At 42.5% G+C, this 16,821-nt stretch overlaps 1 protein-coding gene across 1 annotated transcript in view; it reads left to right on the top strand.

The window, feature by feature from the left end:
- Window positions 1–16,821, top strand: part of LOC140480894 (lysine-specific demethylase 3A-like) — a 79,055-nt gene that overhangs the window by 25,036 nt on the left and 37,198 nt on the right. Inside the window, exons 9-15 of the mRNA XM_072576462.1 lie at window positions 2,158–2,873; window positions 4,415–4,616; window positions 5,697–5,911; window positions 7,793–7,945; window positions 9,284–9,379; window positions 13,346–13,473; window positions 16,253–16,439. Coding sequence (XP_072432563.1) covers window positions 2,158–2,873; window positions 4,415–4,616; window positions 5,697–5,911; window positions 7,793–7,945; window positions 9,284–9,379; window positions 13,346–13,473; window positions 16,253–16,439 — 1,697 coding nt within the window. The remainder of the gene's footprint in view (window positions 1–2,157; window positions 2,874–4,414; window positions 4,617–5,696; window positions 5,912–7,792; window positions 7,946–9,283; window positions 9,380–13,345; window positions 13,474–16,252; window positions 16,440–16,821) is intronic.

Genomic DNA, 16,821 nt, shown 5'->3' on the forward strand with positions numbered 1-16,821 from the left:
AAAACCAGAGGGCATAGGTTTAAGGTGAGAGGGCAAAGATATAAGAGACCTAAGGGGCAACTTTTTTTCACAGTGTGGTGCATGTATGGAGTGAGCTGCCAGAGGAAGTGGAGGAGGCTAGTATAATTGCAACATTTAAAAGGCATCTGGATGGATATATGAATAGGACGGGTTTGGAAAGATATCGGCCAAATGCTGACAAATGGGATAGATTTATTTAGGCTATCTGGTTGGCATGGAAGTGTTAGATTTAAGGGCCTGTTTCTGTGCTCTTTGATTTCTGTGACTCCCAAGATCATAAAATGTAGAATAGAAATTTGTCCCATCAAGATTGCTCTGCCATTCGGTGCGATTATGTTTGATATGATCTTCTTCAACTCTACTTGCCTGCCTTTTCCCCATAATCCTTGATTCCTTTACTGATTATAAATCTTACCTGTCTCAGATTTGAATCTACTTAAGCACCCAGCCTCTCCAGTCCTGTGTGATAAAGAATTCCACACATTGACTGCCCTCTGAGAGAAAAAAATTCTCCTCCATCTGTATTCAATGAGTAACTTCTTACTCTTGGCCCGAGACGCACTCACCAAGGGAAACAATCGTTGCACGTTTTGGTTTGTGGGTAATAGGGAAGACAAATGGAATGTTGACCTTTTATTTCAAAGGGAATAGAGTATAAAAATAGGGAGGTTTTGATAAAACTATACAAGATTTTAGTCAGACTACAACTGGAATACTGAACAAGTTTTTTTTGGGGCCCTTTATTGAAGACAAAGTACAGAGGAACCTCGATTATCCAAGCAAGACGGGCGGGAACTATTTTGTTTGGATAGTCAATTATTTGCTTAATTGATTAAATGCCTTTCCTCTGGAGCTCAGAGGCAGCAGCACATGACCCCCCCCCCCCCCCATCCCGTCCTACACCACCCCCTGTCCCCCTCTTACACCGCCCCCCCCAACTCCATCCAACATTACCACCCCCATGCTCCCCCAGCCCCAACTCCTCTCCAGGGCAGCCGGACTGGACACCAACAATAAGACCTCTGCTGCCTTTGAGGTAAGTTTCCAAATAGCGCGCATACACAGCCAGAGACCCCCCCCCCCCCCCCCCCCCCCAAACATCTTTTTGGCAGGTTCCACCTTTACCTTGTTTGTATAGGACAGTGTTAAAGAGATTATCTGGGGAAGGGGGGCGCGGTTTAGGGTACACCCCTGTGCAGAACTCCAGCGAAAGTGTGGGGAGAGTGAGAGAGGACGGGCAGTCAGTCATTTGGAGACTGTGCCTGTTTAATCACTGTAAACAAAAGATGCAATCAGTGTTAGAAGCACGTCTTCAATGTAATGTTTCTATTAGGACCTCGATCTCCTTCAGATAATCCAATATTCGGACAATTGATATTCAGATAATTGAGGTTCCTCTATACTGGCATTGGAGATAATCCAGAGAAGGTTTACTACTCTCTGGAATTTAAAGAATAAGAGAGGACCTTTTTGAAACAGGATAGATGCAGAAAGGTTGTTTTTCCTTCTGGGAGACTCTAAGACTAAAGGGAACAATATCAGAATAAAAGGTTGCAAATTTAAGACAAATTTGTGGAATTATCTAAAGTCTAGGCTTTGTCTTTGTGTATTCAGGGCTAAGAGTGACTGATTTTAATTAAATAAGAGAGTTGAAGGTTATAGGAAAAAGGCTAGGAAGTGGAGTTGAAGGTTATCAGATGAGCCGTGATCTCATTGATTGGTGGAATATAATCAATGAGTTGAATGACCTACTCTGCTCTTTTGCTGCTCGTTGGATGCTGCCTGAACTGCTGTGCTCTTCCAGCACCACTAATCCAGTCTTTTGGTGTTATGTTCTTATCTTCCTTTCAATAAAGGGGCCCAAAATTCCTTTATTTTTTACCATTCCAATTAACATCTCAGTTACCTGGTGACCTTGGATACTGGTTTTTCTGTGATCTGTGCACAAGGACTCCATTGTCCCTCTGTTGTGGATTTCTGCAGTCTTTTCTGAGTTAGTTAGCATGGTGGAATAACCTGAAATGTAATCATTGACACTGCATGATTAAAATTGTGCTGTAAGGAGCAGTGTGCATTTAATCAGGCATGTATTTCTTTTTTGGAAGAATGGTTGAGCGTTTGTTTCTTTTTTTTTAGGATTGTGGAAGTGCTGAGTGAAAGACAGAGTCCTCCAGTAAGTAGCAGCTACACTAACTCCATCTGTTCAGAATCCGGGCTGTCAAAGCTATTCTTGGGTGGTCAGAATAAATCTCCTTCACCAGGACACCATTCAGATGCTGGTGTTTTTGACGAGAGCAGGCCACGGCCGGGGATTTCCAGTAACCGCACCATGGCATGTCCTCCGTTGGGAACATTATTTCAGACTTGTGGAAACGGGCAGCCAGAAAAGTGTGAGAAAGAGAAATCTCTCCATCAGGAGAAGGTGACAAACATTCTGATGACTGATCCTTCTAAATGTGAGGCTTCACTTCCTGTTAAGGGAGATGCAGCAGTTGGTATTCAGAATAATTCGTCACAAACGTTTAACCCGACTGGTGGTTTTCCACTGAACAAATGTAGTCAGCGAGCTGCCCTGCCTTCAGACCTTTCTGAACACACGGAATCAAACGATGCTAAAGCTTTATTGGTGAATTCCCAACTCTGTGTTGACGGAAGTGAAAGTGATACAGAAAGTACAACAAGTGACTTGAGCTGTTCATCAGGACTGAGTTCCGACCTAGGATTTGAGCCCTCGACCCCACAAGGTTTGAGGAACTCATCATTCCACAAGACCTGGTCTCCTAGTCCAAAACAGAGAAGGGAAAGAGGTGAGGTGCTGAGAAATACTGTCTTCAAAGAAAGAAGAGGCAGAGGTGAGTAGTTTGTTTTGTCAGGTAAAATCAACTCTGAATAAGTAGGAACAGGATACACCATTGAGGCCGCTATGGAACAGTACCTTAAGTCTAATCTGCCATTTAGTGGAATGATAGCTGATACATGGCCGAACAACCATGTCTATCCTTCATTATTTTCAAATAACAAATTTGCCAATCTCTGCATCAGTTGCCATTTGTTGAAGTGTTCCAAATGTTTTTTTAATCACCTTCTGATTTTTGAAAAATTACTAATATTTTAACCTGAAAGGACTGGTTGTCATTTTCAGATGTCCTTGCTCTACACTCTGCAATGACAGAAAATAGTTTCTGTCTATCTATCCAATTGGTATCCTTTTAATTTCCTGAAAGTTTCAGTTGGGTCAGTCCTGAAAACCCCTCCCCTCCACCGTAACCAGTCCTTGTAATATAACTCTAGGAGCCTAGGCATCATTCTGGGCAGCTGGTTCATTCTTTCAAGAATGTGAACATCCTGGCATTATCGCTTTGCTTTGTCTTGTCTATCTTGCAAGTGACTACCCATATACACAAGATTCGAACTTACAATCTAGATTGTGACAAGCTATCACTTTGTGGGGCAGTATAACAGCTAAATCTGATTTCCCTTATGACAAGCAGTTGAGAACCTAAAGTGACTGTTGGAAGGCCTGCTGTTTAATTTCCTTGTCATCAGTAATCAGCTGTTCCTGAGGCCCATGGTAGTGTTCTCCCACAATGCAGTGGTAGCAGGCTTGTAGCAAGGTTTTATTACTGACCTGGTGCCCTCGTTAGCTTATCATCCCAACTGTTGTAACCCTTGTTCTGATTTGATCTTTAAAATCATTCAGGTAGTACCCCTAAGTGTTTGTGCACTTGTGCAGCAGGTGGTTTAATAGGGATCTGCAGTTGACCTAGATTTTCCACAATTCATTCTCCTGATGAATTGTTGGTATGTTTGGGGTGAGTTGATGGGGGTGACAGACTCCAGCAGCTCCTTGGGGAGGTACAAGCTGGCATTTCCTGACTGGAGGTAGAGGCAGTCATGGAATGGGGCAATATATCAGACTTAGATTACCAACGGTGTGGAAACAGGCCCTGCAGCCCGACAAGTCCACACCGACCCTCTGAAGAGCAACCCACCCAGACCCCCATTCCCCTATGTTCACCCCTGACTAATGCACCTAACACTACGTGCAATTTGGCATGACCAATTCACCTAACCTGCACATCGTTTGGACTGTGGGAGGAAACCGGAGCACCCGGAGGAAACCCACATAGACACTGGGAGAATGTGCAAACTCCACATGGGTGGCTCCTGTTGCCTGAGGTGGGAATTGAACCTGGGTCCGTGGCGCTGTGAGGCAGCAGTGCTAACCACTGAGCTACCGTGCCACCCCATGCAGTTCCAGATAGATCACTTGCTGTTTGCACTGTTCATTATTCGCCTGAAAGGCTGCTTGGGTATATAAAACACCTCTGGTTGTGCAGTGTTTGCTGTATAATAGAATTGCTACTTTCATGGCTGTTGCTGTATTTTACAGTTGATGCCTCCCAGTCTGTGCTGAATGATGTTCAGAAAGTCCGGGCTTTGCAGCAGAGCGGTGAGTCCTTTCTGCAAGATGGCTCCTGTATTAAAGTTGCTCCTCACCTACACAAGTGCAGAGAATGTCGCTTGTCCAGTTACCACCGACGCAGAGATGAGGCAGACTCCAGTGTCTTCTGCAGGTTCTTCCACTTCAGGAAGTGAGTGAGCATTGGATTTTCTAATGGATTGAAAGATTCACAAAACCTCTCTGCTTTCTGTCACTTTGCTGTACTCGCGTGGTCAGAGCATATTTTTCACTGCAAGCCAACTATACATTTGGTGTCTGCATGTGCTGCATTGAGCCATTTAGAGCAGAAAGATTTCAGTGGAAACTATTTTTGCCAAATGACCTGTCCACATGAAGAATGATCATTGGGCTAAAGCCTGGTCTCACGATTCCAAGGGAACGGCTTCAATGATAGTTTTGGTGCATTTAAATCCACTGGATTGTTGTTGGTGGTGTGTTACCAATGGGGAGGGTAACTTGTAATGAGTGCATGCTATGGCAGGTAGTATTCTTTTAAGCAAAGATCTGTCTGCAGAAATCAAGATTTTAAAACCCAAAAATTTGTAATAAAAATGATCACCTTTGGCTTCTCAAGTCATCTATTTACTCCATGTGAGGTTTAGAACACTGGTCTTCTAATTAAATGTCATTTTTATCATTTAATCATTTAGTATTTAGTATTAAAGTATTATAGAGTATTTAGTATTAAAATTAGATTCTCAAATCACTTTGGGTCAAGTAGATGAGAAAGTGTTTTACTCAGAAGTACAAACCTATGAATTAAGAGCAAGAGGAGGCCATTCAGTCCCTTGAGCCTGCTATGCCATTCCTTAAAATTGTGTACTGATCTGATTATAGCGTGGAATGCACTGCCAAAAGGCTGTTAGAAGTGGTAACTTTCAAGGAAATTGGAGATCTATTTGTCTGAGGAAAAGTAGGAGGATGAGGTAATTAGTAGCTCTTTGCAGAGAACTGACAGTGGCACAAGGGGCTATGAGGACTCCTCCAAATATGCTTGGACATTACAAACAGTCATTTGGATACTGAATCTAACTTGCTGAACTGAGACATGTTGCCAAAGCTTGCATTTACCAGGTTGTGTGTAAGAATGTTGATCACAACCATTCATACTATAGGTCGAAAGGGTGCTGGTTCAGTTATATGATTGACTGACTGTGTATGAGATATTGCCTTGGCAGCTCTAAGTTTTTCAACAACATTGTCTTTTTAGGTTGCATTTTAACAAACATGGAGTGCTTCGCGCAGGAGGATTCCTCACTCCAAACCAGTGTGATCCAGAATCCTTACGCTTGTGGATGCCCTCTGATGCTAATATTGAGGGTTTGGATCTGGACACCTCTAAGTATATTCTGGCTAATATTGGAGACCACTTCTGCCAGTTGGTCATGTCCGAAAAAGAGGCGCTCAAGTTGGTGGAGCCTTGCAGTAAGCATTTCTGACATTTTCTTTTTATAATTTTTATAATTTTGTAAACTTTCTGCCCGGAGTTTTGCTTTTAAATTTAAGTTTTGTTTTAAATTGGTATCATTGGCCTGTAACAATTGCAAATCTGCTTAAAAGATCAAACACCAAACTTTCTACGTGCGACAAAGATATTAATGAATGAAACCTTGTCTGGTGGAACTATGTGGGAATTACAAGATTGAAACTTGCTTGCCTTTCTCACGAACAAGCACTCCTTATACTTTTATATCCATACTCCTTCATTTCACCTTCCCTCTTTGTTTCCTTATCTGCCCAGCCAATCTAATCTTGCATGTTTAAAATGTTTCTGCACCAAGCAGTAGCCAAGTCACCGTCCACAACTTCTCAGTTGAATGTGTGAATTTTCTATTGTTCTCTGAATTGACTGAGGTGCTGTCTGGTATGCAGTGAGGGTTGCACGTCCTCTAAATGTTCAGGATGTGTCAATAATGTGGAGTCTCATTGCTGCATATAATGCTGAGAGATTTCATTCAGACTTAAATAGGCTCTTTGTTACTTGTTCTCACATTCTACATTTTTATAAAAAGCATCATCTCATGCGTGCTGACATTGATTTTATCTGCCAGTTTTTTTAAGCTTGTCACTTCCATCATTCCTTCCCTTTTTGTAGTTTCCTAAATATTACATTTTTCTTTAACTGCAAACAATTACACTCTCTAAGCAATTATCCAAATCATTGACGTGTTTAAGTTCCATTCCATTGTGGGATGATGACATCCTCTTTCAACCTCTCTGTAAAATCTGTCTTAGTTTCCATTGAGTTAGTTGTGACCCTTGTTTAACATCTTTTTAATCCAGTCCTCCGCATAATCCCATACATTCTTAGTGATCGCAACAATTTTAGATACTGGAACCTTTACCAAGATGCTGTTAAACCAGAATGTTGCCCTGTTGTAGAAAGGATATTATTATAGCTGGAGAGGGTTCAGAAGAGTTTTAACAGAATGTTGCCAGGATTGGAGAGAGTGAGTTATAAAAATAGGCTGGGACTTTTCACTGGAGTATAGGTGGTTGAGAAGTGACCATTACAGAGGTTTATAAAATCTTGAGGGGTATAGAGAAGGTGAATTGCAGGTGTCTTTTCTCTAGGATGAGGGAATTTCAAGACTATGGGACATATTTTTGAGGCAGGCGGAGAAAGATTTTTTAAAAATCTTGAGCAATCTTTTTGTTTTAAACACAGTGCTTCATGTGTGAAATGAAGCTCCTGAGGAAATATTAGATGTGGGTACAGTACAACGTTTAAAAGACATTTAGATAAGTACATGAACAGTAAATGTTTGGAGGGATATGGGCCGAGCGCAGGCAGGTGGGGCTGGTTTAGTTTGGGATTATGATCAACCTGGATTGATCGGACCAAAGGATGTGTTTCTGTGCTGTACAACTCTGATTCGCTAGAGTTTGGGATGTGGTGAGAGTCTAATAGAAATCTGTAAAATTCTGACAGGGCTAGACAGGGTATATTGGAGGAAGGATGTTCCCTGATGTTACTCCTAGTTTGGGCTACCGGTCAATGTAAGGATATGGGGTAGGTTATTTAAGACTTAGATGAGAAATGTCTTCACCCAGGGAGTGGTGAGCATGTGGAATTCTCTGCCATAGGATGTGGTTGCGGCCAAAGCATTGACTGTTTTCAAGAAGGAGTTAGATATAGTCGTCGGTGCTAAAGGGATCGAAGGGAGAAAGTGGACACAGTATACTGAGTTGGATGATACTCCTGTTTTCTAGATTTAAAAAATATTTTCCAATTTCTCTGCACTAAAGTGTAAAGTTCGGGCAGGGGGAAGGGTCTTGTTCACTTCTGCCTCCTTGCTCCTTTAGAAAGAGTTGCGTGGAAGCGTGCGGTCCGAGGAATTCGGGAGATGTGTGATGCCTGCGAGACCACCCTCTTCAACATCCACTGGGTATGTCCCAAATGTGGTTTTGGGGTGTGTCTTGACTGCTACAAGATGAAGACCACCAATCCAGAGCAAGGTAATCTGAGGAAATAAAGATGGTGAGGGGAGTTACCCTCTGAGGAGAGGCTGAGCCACTTGGAATTGTATGCGCTCGGATTTAAAAGAATGAGAGGGGATCTTATAAAAGCATAAAATTATGAAAGGGATAGATAAGATAAAAGCAGGCAAGTTGTTTCCGCAGGTGGGTGGGACTAGGACGAGGGGACGTGGCCTCAAGATTAGGGAGTAGATTTAGGACAGATGAGCACGAACTGCTTTTCCTAGGCAGTAGTGAATCTATGAAATTCTCTGCCCAAGGAAGCAGTGCAGGCAGCTTCATTCAATATATTCAAGACACGGTTGGATGGGTTTTTGCATGGTAGGGGAATTAAAGGTTACGGGGATAATGTAGGTAGGAGGAACTGAGATGATGGATAGATCAGCCATGATCTGAATGAATGGCAAAGCAGGTTCAATGGGCCAAATGGCTGCCTCCTGCTTCTTTTACTATGATACTAGAAATGAACTGGACCAAAATCTTCAGTGAGATCAGATAAGGCTTCTGGTACACATATATCTGCATTGGCGCAACATTCTTAATTGTGTCAATGGCCAATCTGCAGTGATTTATTGAATGTCTGGAATGTTCAGTCCAGTTCCCTGATGATCCGAGTGTTTTGGCAGTGAGATGGCTCCGAGGATTTCCTCAGGTAATCCAGCTTTGTTCACTCTTTGCAGGTGGACTGGGTGGATATCATGGAGATACTTGGAGCAGGAGAAAGTGAGGACTGCAGATGCTGGGGATCAGAGCTGAAAATGTGTTGCTGGAAAAGCGCAGCAGGTCAGGCAGCATCCAAGGAACAGGAGAATCGACATTTCGGGCATAAGCCCTTCTTCAGGAATAAGGGCTTCCTGAAGAAGGGCTTATGCCCGAAATGTCCATTCTCCTGTTCCTTTTTTGCTGCCTGACCTGCAGATACTTGGAGCAGCAGACCCCAGATGTTCTAAAATGCTCCTTGATCATTGGAGTCAGTGTTGATGCTGATGTAATGGGCTGTGTTAGGAGTGTCACTGCTCTAGAGCCATGTTTTTGACCATGGCAGACTTGATGGGCTGAAGGGCCTTTTGTGCTACAGACCCCTGACTATGTCCAAGCACTTGTACAGCCCATACTGCTTGCCTTTAGCTAGTCTTTGTTTTTAACTTGTACGTCATTATGTGTATTTGGTAAATAATAAACCAGATGAATGCATTGTATCTAATAGTATTGGAGAAATAATGTCTTTATTACAGAGGTTGGGAAAAGAACACTTTATTTTAAAATAAACATTTTTCCATCTTCCTCCTGCTCCCTCACCACCCACCCTATGCACAGATTACAAAGAGGAGATGTTTGCTTGGTTGAGATGTGCTAATGGCCACGTCCATGAACCAGAGAAGCTGATGCCAACGCAGATTATTCCCGGTTCAGGTAAATGGGTGTTTAATCACAATTGTGAAGGTTGTTTTGTTGGACACTCTCTCGGTCCGTATAAGCTTTGAGGGGTTTACAGGACTGTCATACAGTATAGAAACAGGCCCTTTGGCCCATAATATCTGTACCAAACACCAACTGAACTTGATCCAAAGCCCACTACAACCTGTGTTCATCCAGATGTTCTTGAATGTTGAGAGAGTACCTACTTCCTCCACTCCGTCAGGCAGGCACCCTCCACATTTCTAAAATCCTCTGGGTACAAACATTTTTCCTCTCTTCCCATCTAAGAAGCTTACTCTTCACTTTAAACTTATGTCCTCTTCTTTCCCCATGGCAGACACATCTGCCTCTGCCATGGGGAAAAGACACTCATAATCTATCTCCATCTATGCCTCTTTAAAGACTATTCAGTCTTTCCATCTCAGGCAGCAGCCTGGAGAATTTCCTTTGCCCTCTATTCAGTGCATTCCCGTCCTGCCGATAAAGTGGCAAATGGAACTGCGTATACGTTCCATTTATGGCCTAAACACAGCTTTATAAAGCTGTAACAAGACTTCCTTCCTCTTGTACTCTATGCTGTGGGCGAATGAAGGTAAGCATCTGGTAAGCCGTCATCACCGCCCTGTTCACCAGTGCTGTCACTTTCAAGGATCTATGGACTTGTACACCAAGGTCCCTTTCTTCTTCAGTGCACTGCTGGGACTAACCATTCATTGACTTTGCCCTTCCCTTACTAAACTTCCCATAATGCATCACCTTGCACTTATTAGGATTAAGTTCCATCTGCCCAGTTTGCCAGCTGATCAATATCGGATTAGTATGGGACCATCCTCCTCGCTATCAACAACACTACCAATGTTCATGCAAACGTACTAATTATACCGTCTACAATCACATCCAAGTCGTCAATGTACATAAACAACCAGGATCCTAGCACCAACCACTGGTCACAGGCTTCCAGTCGCCATCGCCAACTATGTGGGCAGTAATCTTAAGAGGGCACTCTTTACTGACCAAGGGGATATTTCAGTTAATTTGAGTTTTGGGCTTTTGAATGACATTACTATGTCAAGCCAGTATCTGACATTTATCAGTGATAGACAACAGGGTCTTAAAGTATTGTCCTCTGCCTCACGTGAGTTTGCTGTCCTGGGAATTTTAGTGCTAAAACTAATCAGGAGAAGAAAGGCACTTGCTGCTTGTTACCCAGTCAGAGGTAATCCACCATAGTCCTCACTGACCATTAGAGATGAGTTTAACCAGATGAAGGTCACCACTCCTCAGGTAAATGTTGTGATTGGAAAGGTGGGTTCTTCATGGTAACTTCAGCTGGTGCAGGAATTGAATCTGTGCTGTTGGTATCACTCTGCATCACAAACCAACAATCCAACCAGCTGAGCTAACCAACTCCCTTGGACTGTAGGTTGTGAAGGTTTGATCATCGCCCCTTCTAATGTTTGGTTGAGTTGATTCTAATGATCTTCGTTTTCAACACACAACCCAACACCTTTGATTTGCAACAAAACAGAAGGCCCATGCAGGTTTCATACAAATTAGTCCCTTTAAGTTTTCGTGTGTGCAGCGACACAACATAACTTAGACCGTTAGTATGTTTTTTTAATAGATATTTTTATTGAAAATTTAACATTTTTACAAGCTTACAAATAAAAAAAACACAAGTATAAACGTTAATATACAATTATATCTTAAATAAACAATAACAGAAAAAGATACAGAGAGAAAATAAACAAAACCCGACCAACTACTAATCTAACCTACAACTAGCCAGAGTGTATAATTAAGTCTCTTACATTATTCAGGGGGCAAAAAACGATGAATAAAATAGGAATTGAGTAGTGAGATACATGTTCGGAATGTGTTAACATCAAATCATAACAAAAGCCGTATTCGTGCGGGATTCCTCTCCCAAGGGGTCCCAGACCAGCGAGGTTCGCCATCTCAATTAAATAAAAGGCCTTGTTAGGATGGCCAAAATATCTGTATTTGTGTAATTCAAGAAGGGCTGCCATATTTTATGGAATAATTCGGTCTTTCGGTGCACCATATTTGTAAGGAAGTCAAGGAGAATACATTCCATGATGATTCTGTGCCAATTCGAAAGTCCAGGGGGGCCCTCAGCCACCCAGTTTACCAAAATATTTTTCCTTGCACAGAAAGAGAGAATAGAAAATAATCTCTTCCCGTGCACATCCAGGGAGGGCAAGTTCGAAAAGCCCAAAAGGAGAGATACTGGATCCACTCTAATTTCCGTTCCCAAGGTTTCTGTCAGAGCACTTGCTACTTTAGTCCAATATCTACAGATCTTATGATAGGTCCATAAGCAATGTGTCCCAATTTTACATTTGGGACACATTGGAGATGCTCCTGCCTTAAATTTTGCCAATCGGTCTGGTGCTACATGGGCCCTATGAAGTATCTTCAACTGAATGGCCTGAGTTCTGTTGCAGATGGAGATTTTTCTGGCATTTTCCCAAATGTCATTCCACATTTCTATAGAGATGTCCAGTCCCAAATCCTGAGCCCATGTTTTAAGCAGATTGTCCATATCTCCCGCTACTACTTCATGTAATAAATGATAAATCGTGCTGACCATTGGCCATAACACTCTATGTTCTCTGTCTTATTTATAAAGACTATCTAATAGCGTAGTCGTCTTCTGTATGTAATCTCGAATTTGGAAGTATCAAAAGAGATCACCATTAGGTAATCCAAATTTCTGATGTAGCTGTTGAAAAGACATCAGGACCCCTTCTTTAAACAGATCCCCTAAACAAGAGATATCCCTGGATCTCCAGAGTTTAAAAGTGACATCTGTAAGCCCCGGTTGAAACCCCTATGCTCCCACTATTGGAGTATAGGGGGATGTTTTGTGAGTTGCCCTCATTTTGCTGCATTATATTCCAAGCTTTAATTGTATTTAGTATTATAGGGTTTTTACATTGAGTTTACTATATTTTTTTGATAGACAAGGGAGTGTGAGGGCTTTGGGGTCAGACAGGAAGGTGGGGGTTGTGACCACAGCCAGACCAGCCATTAAATGTTGGAACAGATTCAATGGACTGTTTGGTCACTCCTGCTCCTGTGTCCTATGTTCCTATGAGAATCATTTTGCTGTCAGGGGCAGCACGATGGCTCAGTGATTAGCACTGCTGCCTCACAGCGCCAGGGTCCCAGGTTCACTTCCAGCCTCGGGTGACTGTCTGTCTGTGTGGAGTTTGCACATTCTCCCAGTGTCTCCGGGTGCTCCGGTTTCTTCCCACAGTCCAAAGATGTGCAGGTCAGGTGAATTGGCCGTGCTAAATTGTCCGTAGTGCTAGGTACATTGGTCAAAGGAAGGTGGGTCTGGGTGCGTTGCTCTTCGGAGGGTCAGTGTGGACTGTTTCCACATTGTAGGGAATCTAATCTAATCTAATCTTTCCCGGAGTGTACAGTTTAGCCTCTAGTTTGTGAGGGACAGAAGCTCTGCTCTAATATAAAACTGTAATTAATGGAAGTATTAAATGATCTTAAGAATACAGCCTGTGCATATATTTCTAATGCCATACATAGTTCCAGTTGAATGCAGCATTTTTAGTTGCCTTGATATTCTCACAAACTGGCAGTAGATTTTAGATAATCTTCTGAGTAAGTTTCTCGCTCCTGTCCAGTGAATAAAGCTTTACCTTGCCTGTCAATGATTGAACTGTGTAATTACACAGTTCATTACCACTCCCAGCTGCTTTTTGGATTCCAGCTGGGCACAGCCCTGTTTATGTAACTTGGCTTTGCTTGCTGACTTCCAGAAATAATTGTATGCACACCTGACGCAGCTTAGCAACAATCTGAATTTATGTGAATGCATTAAATGCAGGGATTAACTAAGGTTGTTCTCGTGATGATATTGTTGATCCATTCAGATGACCTTTACTTAATCCTTGTGTCTTTTCCATTTTGTTTCAGCCCTGTATCAGATTGGAAACATTGTACATTCGACGAGGGGGAGATGGGGCATAAAAGCCAACTGCCCTTGTACTGTGAGAAAGAACAAGCCATTGTTTAAGCCTCCCGTGACCAATGAGGAAAATCAGGTATAAAATGTAACAAATCATTGGAAGTTTTATGATTTCAGTAGGTGCAAGTATTCTGCAAATTCAGTGTGCAGGTCTCCTTTAAGGCTGTTATGTTAGATGGCTACAGATCTGTTTCCCATATTTCCTTTGATATACCCTCCAGCTGTGCCTTCACAGATAGGAGTCCACCATTGTCGTGCTGCAAGTTGTTGGAGTTTGCTGTGTGCTAACTTCGTTGCTATCTTGTTGCAGCAGTGACTGCAACAGAAAAATACACAATACTTTCTGAACCTTGATGCTGTCGGGTATGCATTACTCCTTCCGAATTGCACAGCGATGTCAGCCTACGTTGTGTGCTCTTGACTCTGGGATGCATCCATAATCTCCCGAATCAGATCTCAGAAATGACAATACAATTAACTGCTATTGTAAAAGTCACAGTAATCGTTTTTTTTTCCGCAGTGAGTGAGATTCATACTGACCTCATGATGGAGCAGTAATTCAGTCTCAACTATTTTTATTCTTAATTGATTTCTGTCTGAATACTTGTTAATTTGTGCATGGGCCTGTATGCTTGAACCTGTAGTTCTTTAATATTGACTTGTGCGGTTGAGATTGAAGGGGACAGCTTTGTGTGGCCTGTCCTTCTGTATTGTTGAATGGCTTTATGAAGTTTGCCAAAATAGAGCCATGCTTCAGCCTGGTATGATGACTAGATAGTCACCTGTTGCAGCATGTGCTGCATTTGCTGCTTCTTTCACTTGGGTTCTGTTTTCCAATTGTTGTCTCTATCTCAGTGAAGACAAAATGCTGCTTTTGAGTGAGGTACTAAAAATGAGTTTGACAAACAGCTAATGAAAGTAATCTGAAGTTTTTTTCATTGTTAATGAAGTTCCTAACGTGCCCCCCCCCCCCCATTCTGTCATGTACTGTCCCTTTAAAGGGGTTTTCTAGATATACCTTAAGCTGTGAATAGACAAATTTGATTATGATCCTTCTGAAGAGATATCTAGTATGATAGATGAAAGGGTACCAGTCGATATAATACATTTGGAATTTTCTTTTTATTCATTCATGGATGAGGGCATCACTGATAACTGCCCTCTGGGTAAATACAGATTAAGATTTATTATGGGTATTTAAGCGGGCATTGGATAGGTATATGGAGGATAGTGGGTTAGTGTAGGTTAGGTGGGCTTTGATCGGCGCAACATCGAGGGCCGAAGGGCCTGTACTGCGCTGTATTCTTCTATGTTCTATGTTCTAAGAGTCAACCACATTGTTATGGGCCTGGAGTCATATGTAACCCAGACAAGGTAAGGACATTAGTGAAACCAGATGGGTTTTTTCTGACAATAGATTTATGTTCATCATCAGACTCTTTAATTTCAGATTTTTAATTAAATTCAAATTCCACCATCTGCTGTGGGTGGATTCGAACCTGGGTCCCGCGAACATTATCTGGGTCTCTGGATTAACAGTCCAATGATGATACCACTAGGCCATTGCCTCCCCTTCCAGAAGGCATTAATAATGTAACACATGATAGGCTACTAATTAGGATTCAAACCCATGGTGTTGAGGGTGGTATACCACTGTGAATAGAGGATGAGCTAACTAATAGAAGGCTAATTGGGTAAGAGGGGTATTTTCAGGGTGGTGACCTGAGCTAGTGGAATGCCCCAGGGGTCAGTGCTGGGGCCAAAATTATTTGGAATGTATATCAATGATAAGATGAAGAAAGTGCATTTACTGTAGCCAAGTTTGTGGATGATACAAAAGTAGGTCGGAATGCAAGTGGTGAGGATAAGCAAGTTTTGTGAGATTAGAAGAAACCAATATTATTTAAATGGAGAGGGGGTGTACAGGGATTTCGAAGCCTTTTTACATAAAACTGGTGTCCAAGTTCAGCAGGTAATCAGGAAGGTAAATTAAATTTACCTCTGTACACCATTTCCTTTTGAATTAAAATTGGGAAGTTTTGCTAAAACTGTGCAAGACACCAATAAGACTACAATTAGAATATGGTGAAGGAATGATCTACTGGCACTGGAAGCAGTCCAGAGAAGGTTCACTGGTTTGATCCCTTCGGGCTGTCGTATAAGGGGAGGTTGAGTAATTTTGATTTGGACTCACTCATGTTTAGAAGAATGAAAGGCGATTTTATTGAACTATACAACATTCTTAGATGGTTTGAAACGGTTTTTTTTTACAGATTACATTACAGTGTGGAAACAGGCCCTTCGGCCCACACCGACCCGCCGAAGCGCAACCCACCCATACCCCTACATTTACCCCTTACCTAACACTACGGGCAATTTAGCATGGTCAATTCACCTAACCTGCACATCCTTGGACTGTGGGAGGAAACCCACACTGGGAGAACGTGCAAACTCCACACAGTCAGTCGCCTGAGGTGGGAATTGAACCCGGGTCTCTGGTGCTGTGAGGCAGCAGTGCTAACTACTGTGCCACCGTGCCGCCCAGGTTGTTTTCCTTCCATGGGAGAGTCTTGGACCTCGTAGTAAGGTGTTACCATGGAAGACTGAGGAGGAGGAATTCCTTATGAGGATAGTGAGTGTGGAGTTCTTTGTCACAGAAGGCTGGTGAGGCCACATACATTCAAGTTCAAATAGACAGGGTTTTGGTCAGTGAGTGGAGTTAAGGATCAGATCAGCTGCAATCTCATTGAATGGCAGAACAGACTTAATGGGCTGAATGGCCTGCTTTTGTATTTTGTGGTCTTTTGGAATATACAATAAAAATCATTCCAAATGTCATTTTGTTTATGTTTCAGAAAGTAAATAACAACAGTGTGGTTTCCAATGACACTCCAACCTATAATAAACCAGCAGCCTCTGAATGCAAGTCCATGCTGAGTGTGACAAACAGCAGCAGCAGTGCAGCTCCTGTCTCTTCTCCATTGCTGAGAAAGGAAGAGAACTCTCCCTTCAACTGGATGATGGGCATTGGCGATGTTAAAGGCAAGGAAGAGAATAAATGGAATCTTTCCTTCTAATATGCATTAATTCTCTCTAACTCCTCTAATTCCCACCCCAAATTCTCCTTCCTGTCCACATAGCTATTCCACGTGCCTCAGTTGCGTCAGCCCTCATCACCTTCCCTCTGATCTACAAGTCCAGTCAATCCAATTCACTGCCAAGAACTGTAGCATGCTCTCCACAGACTTCTGCCTCCTTTCCTGTGCAACCACTTGCACTCCACCACGTGGGGTTACCAGAGCTGTGCTCCCTCCCTCTCGTGCTCCTTTATGCTCTGTCTCATTCTTTACAAAACATGATTATAAAAATCATGTGGAGTATGGATAGGGTGAATAGCCAAGGTCTTTTTTCCAGGGTCGGGCAG

The sequence above is a fragment of the Chiloscyllium punctatum genome, chromosome 1 (genome assembly GCF_047496795.1).
Source record: "Chiloscyllium punctatum isolate Juve2018m chromosome 1, sChiPun1.3, whole genome shotgun sequence".
In the NCBI taxonomy this organism is placed as follows: domain Eukaryota; kingdom Metazoa; phylum Chordata; class Chondrichthyes; order Orectolobiformes; family Hemiscylliidae; genus Chiloscyllium; species Chiloscyllium punctatum.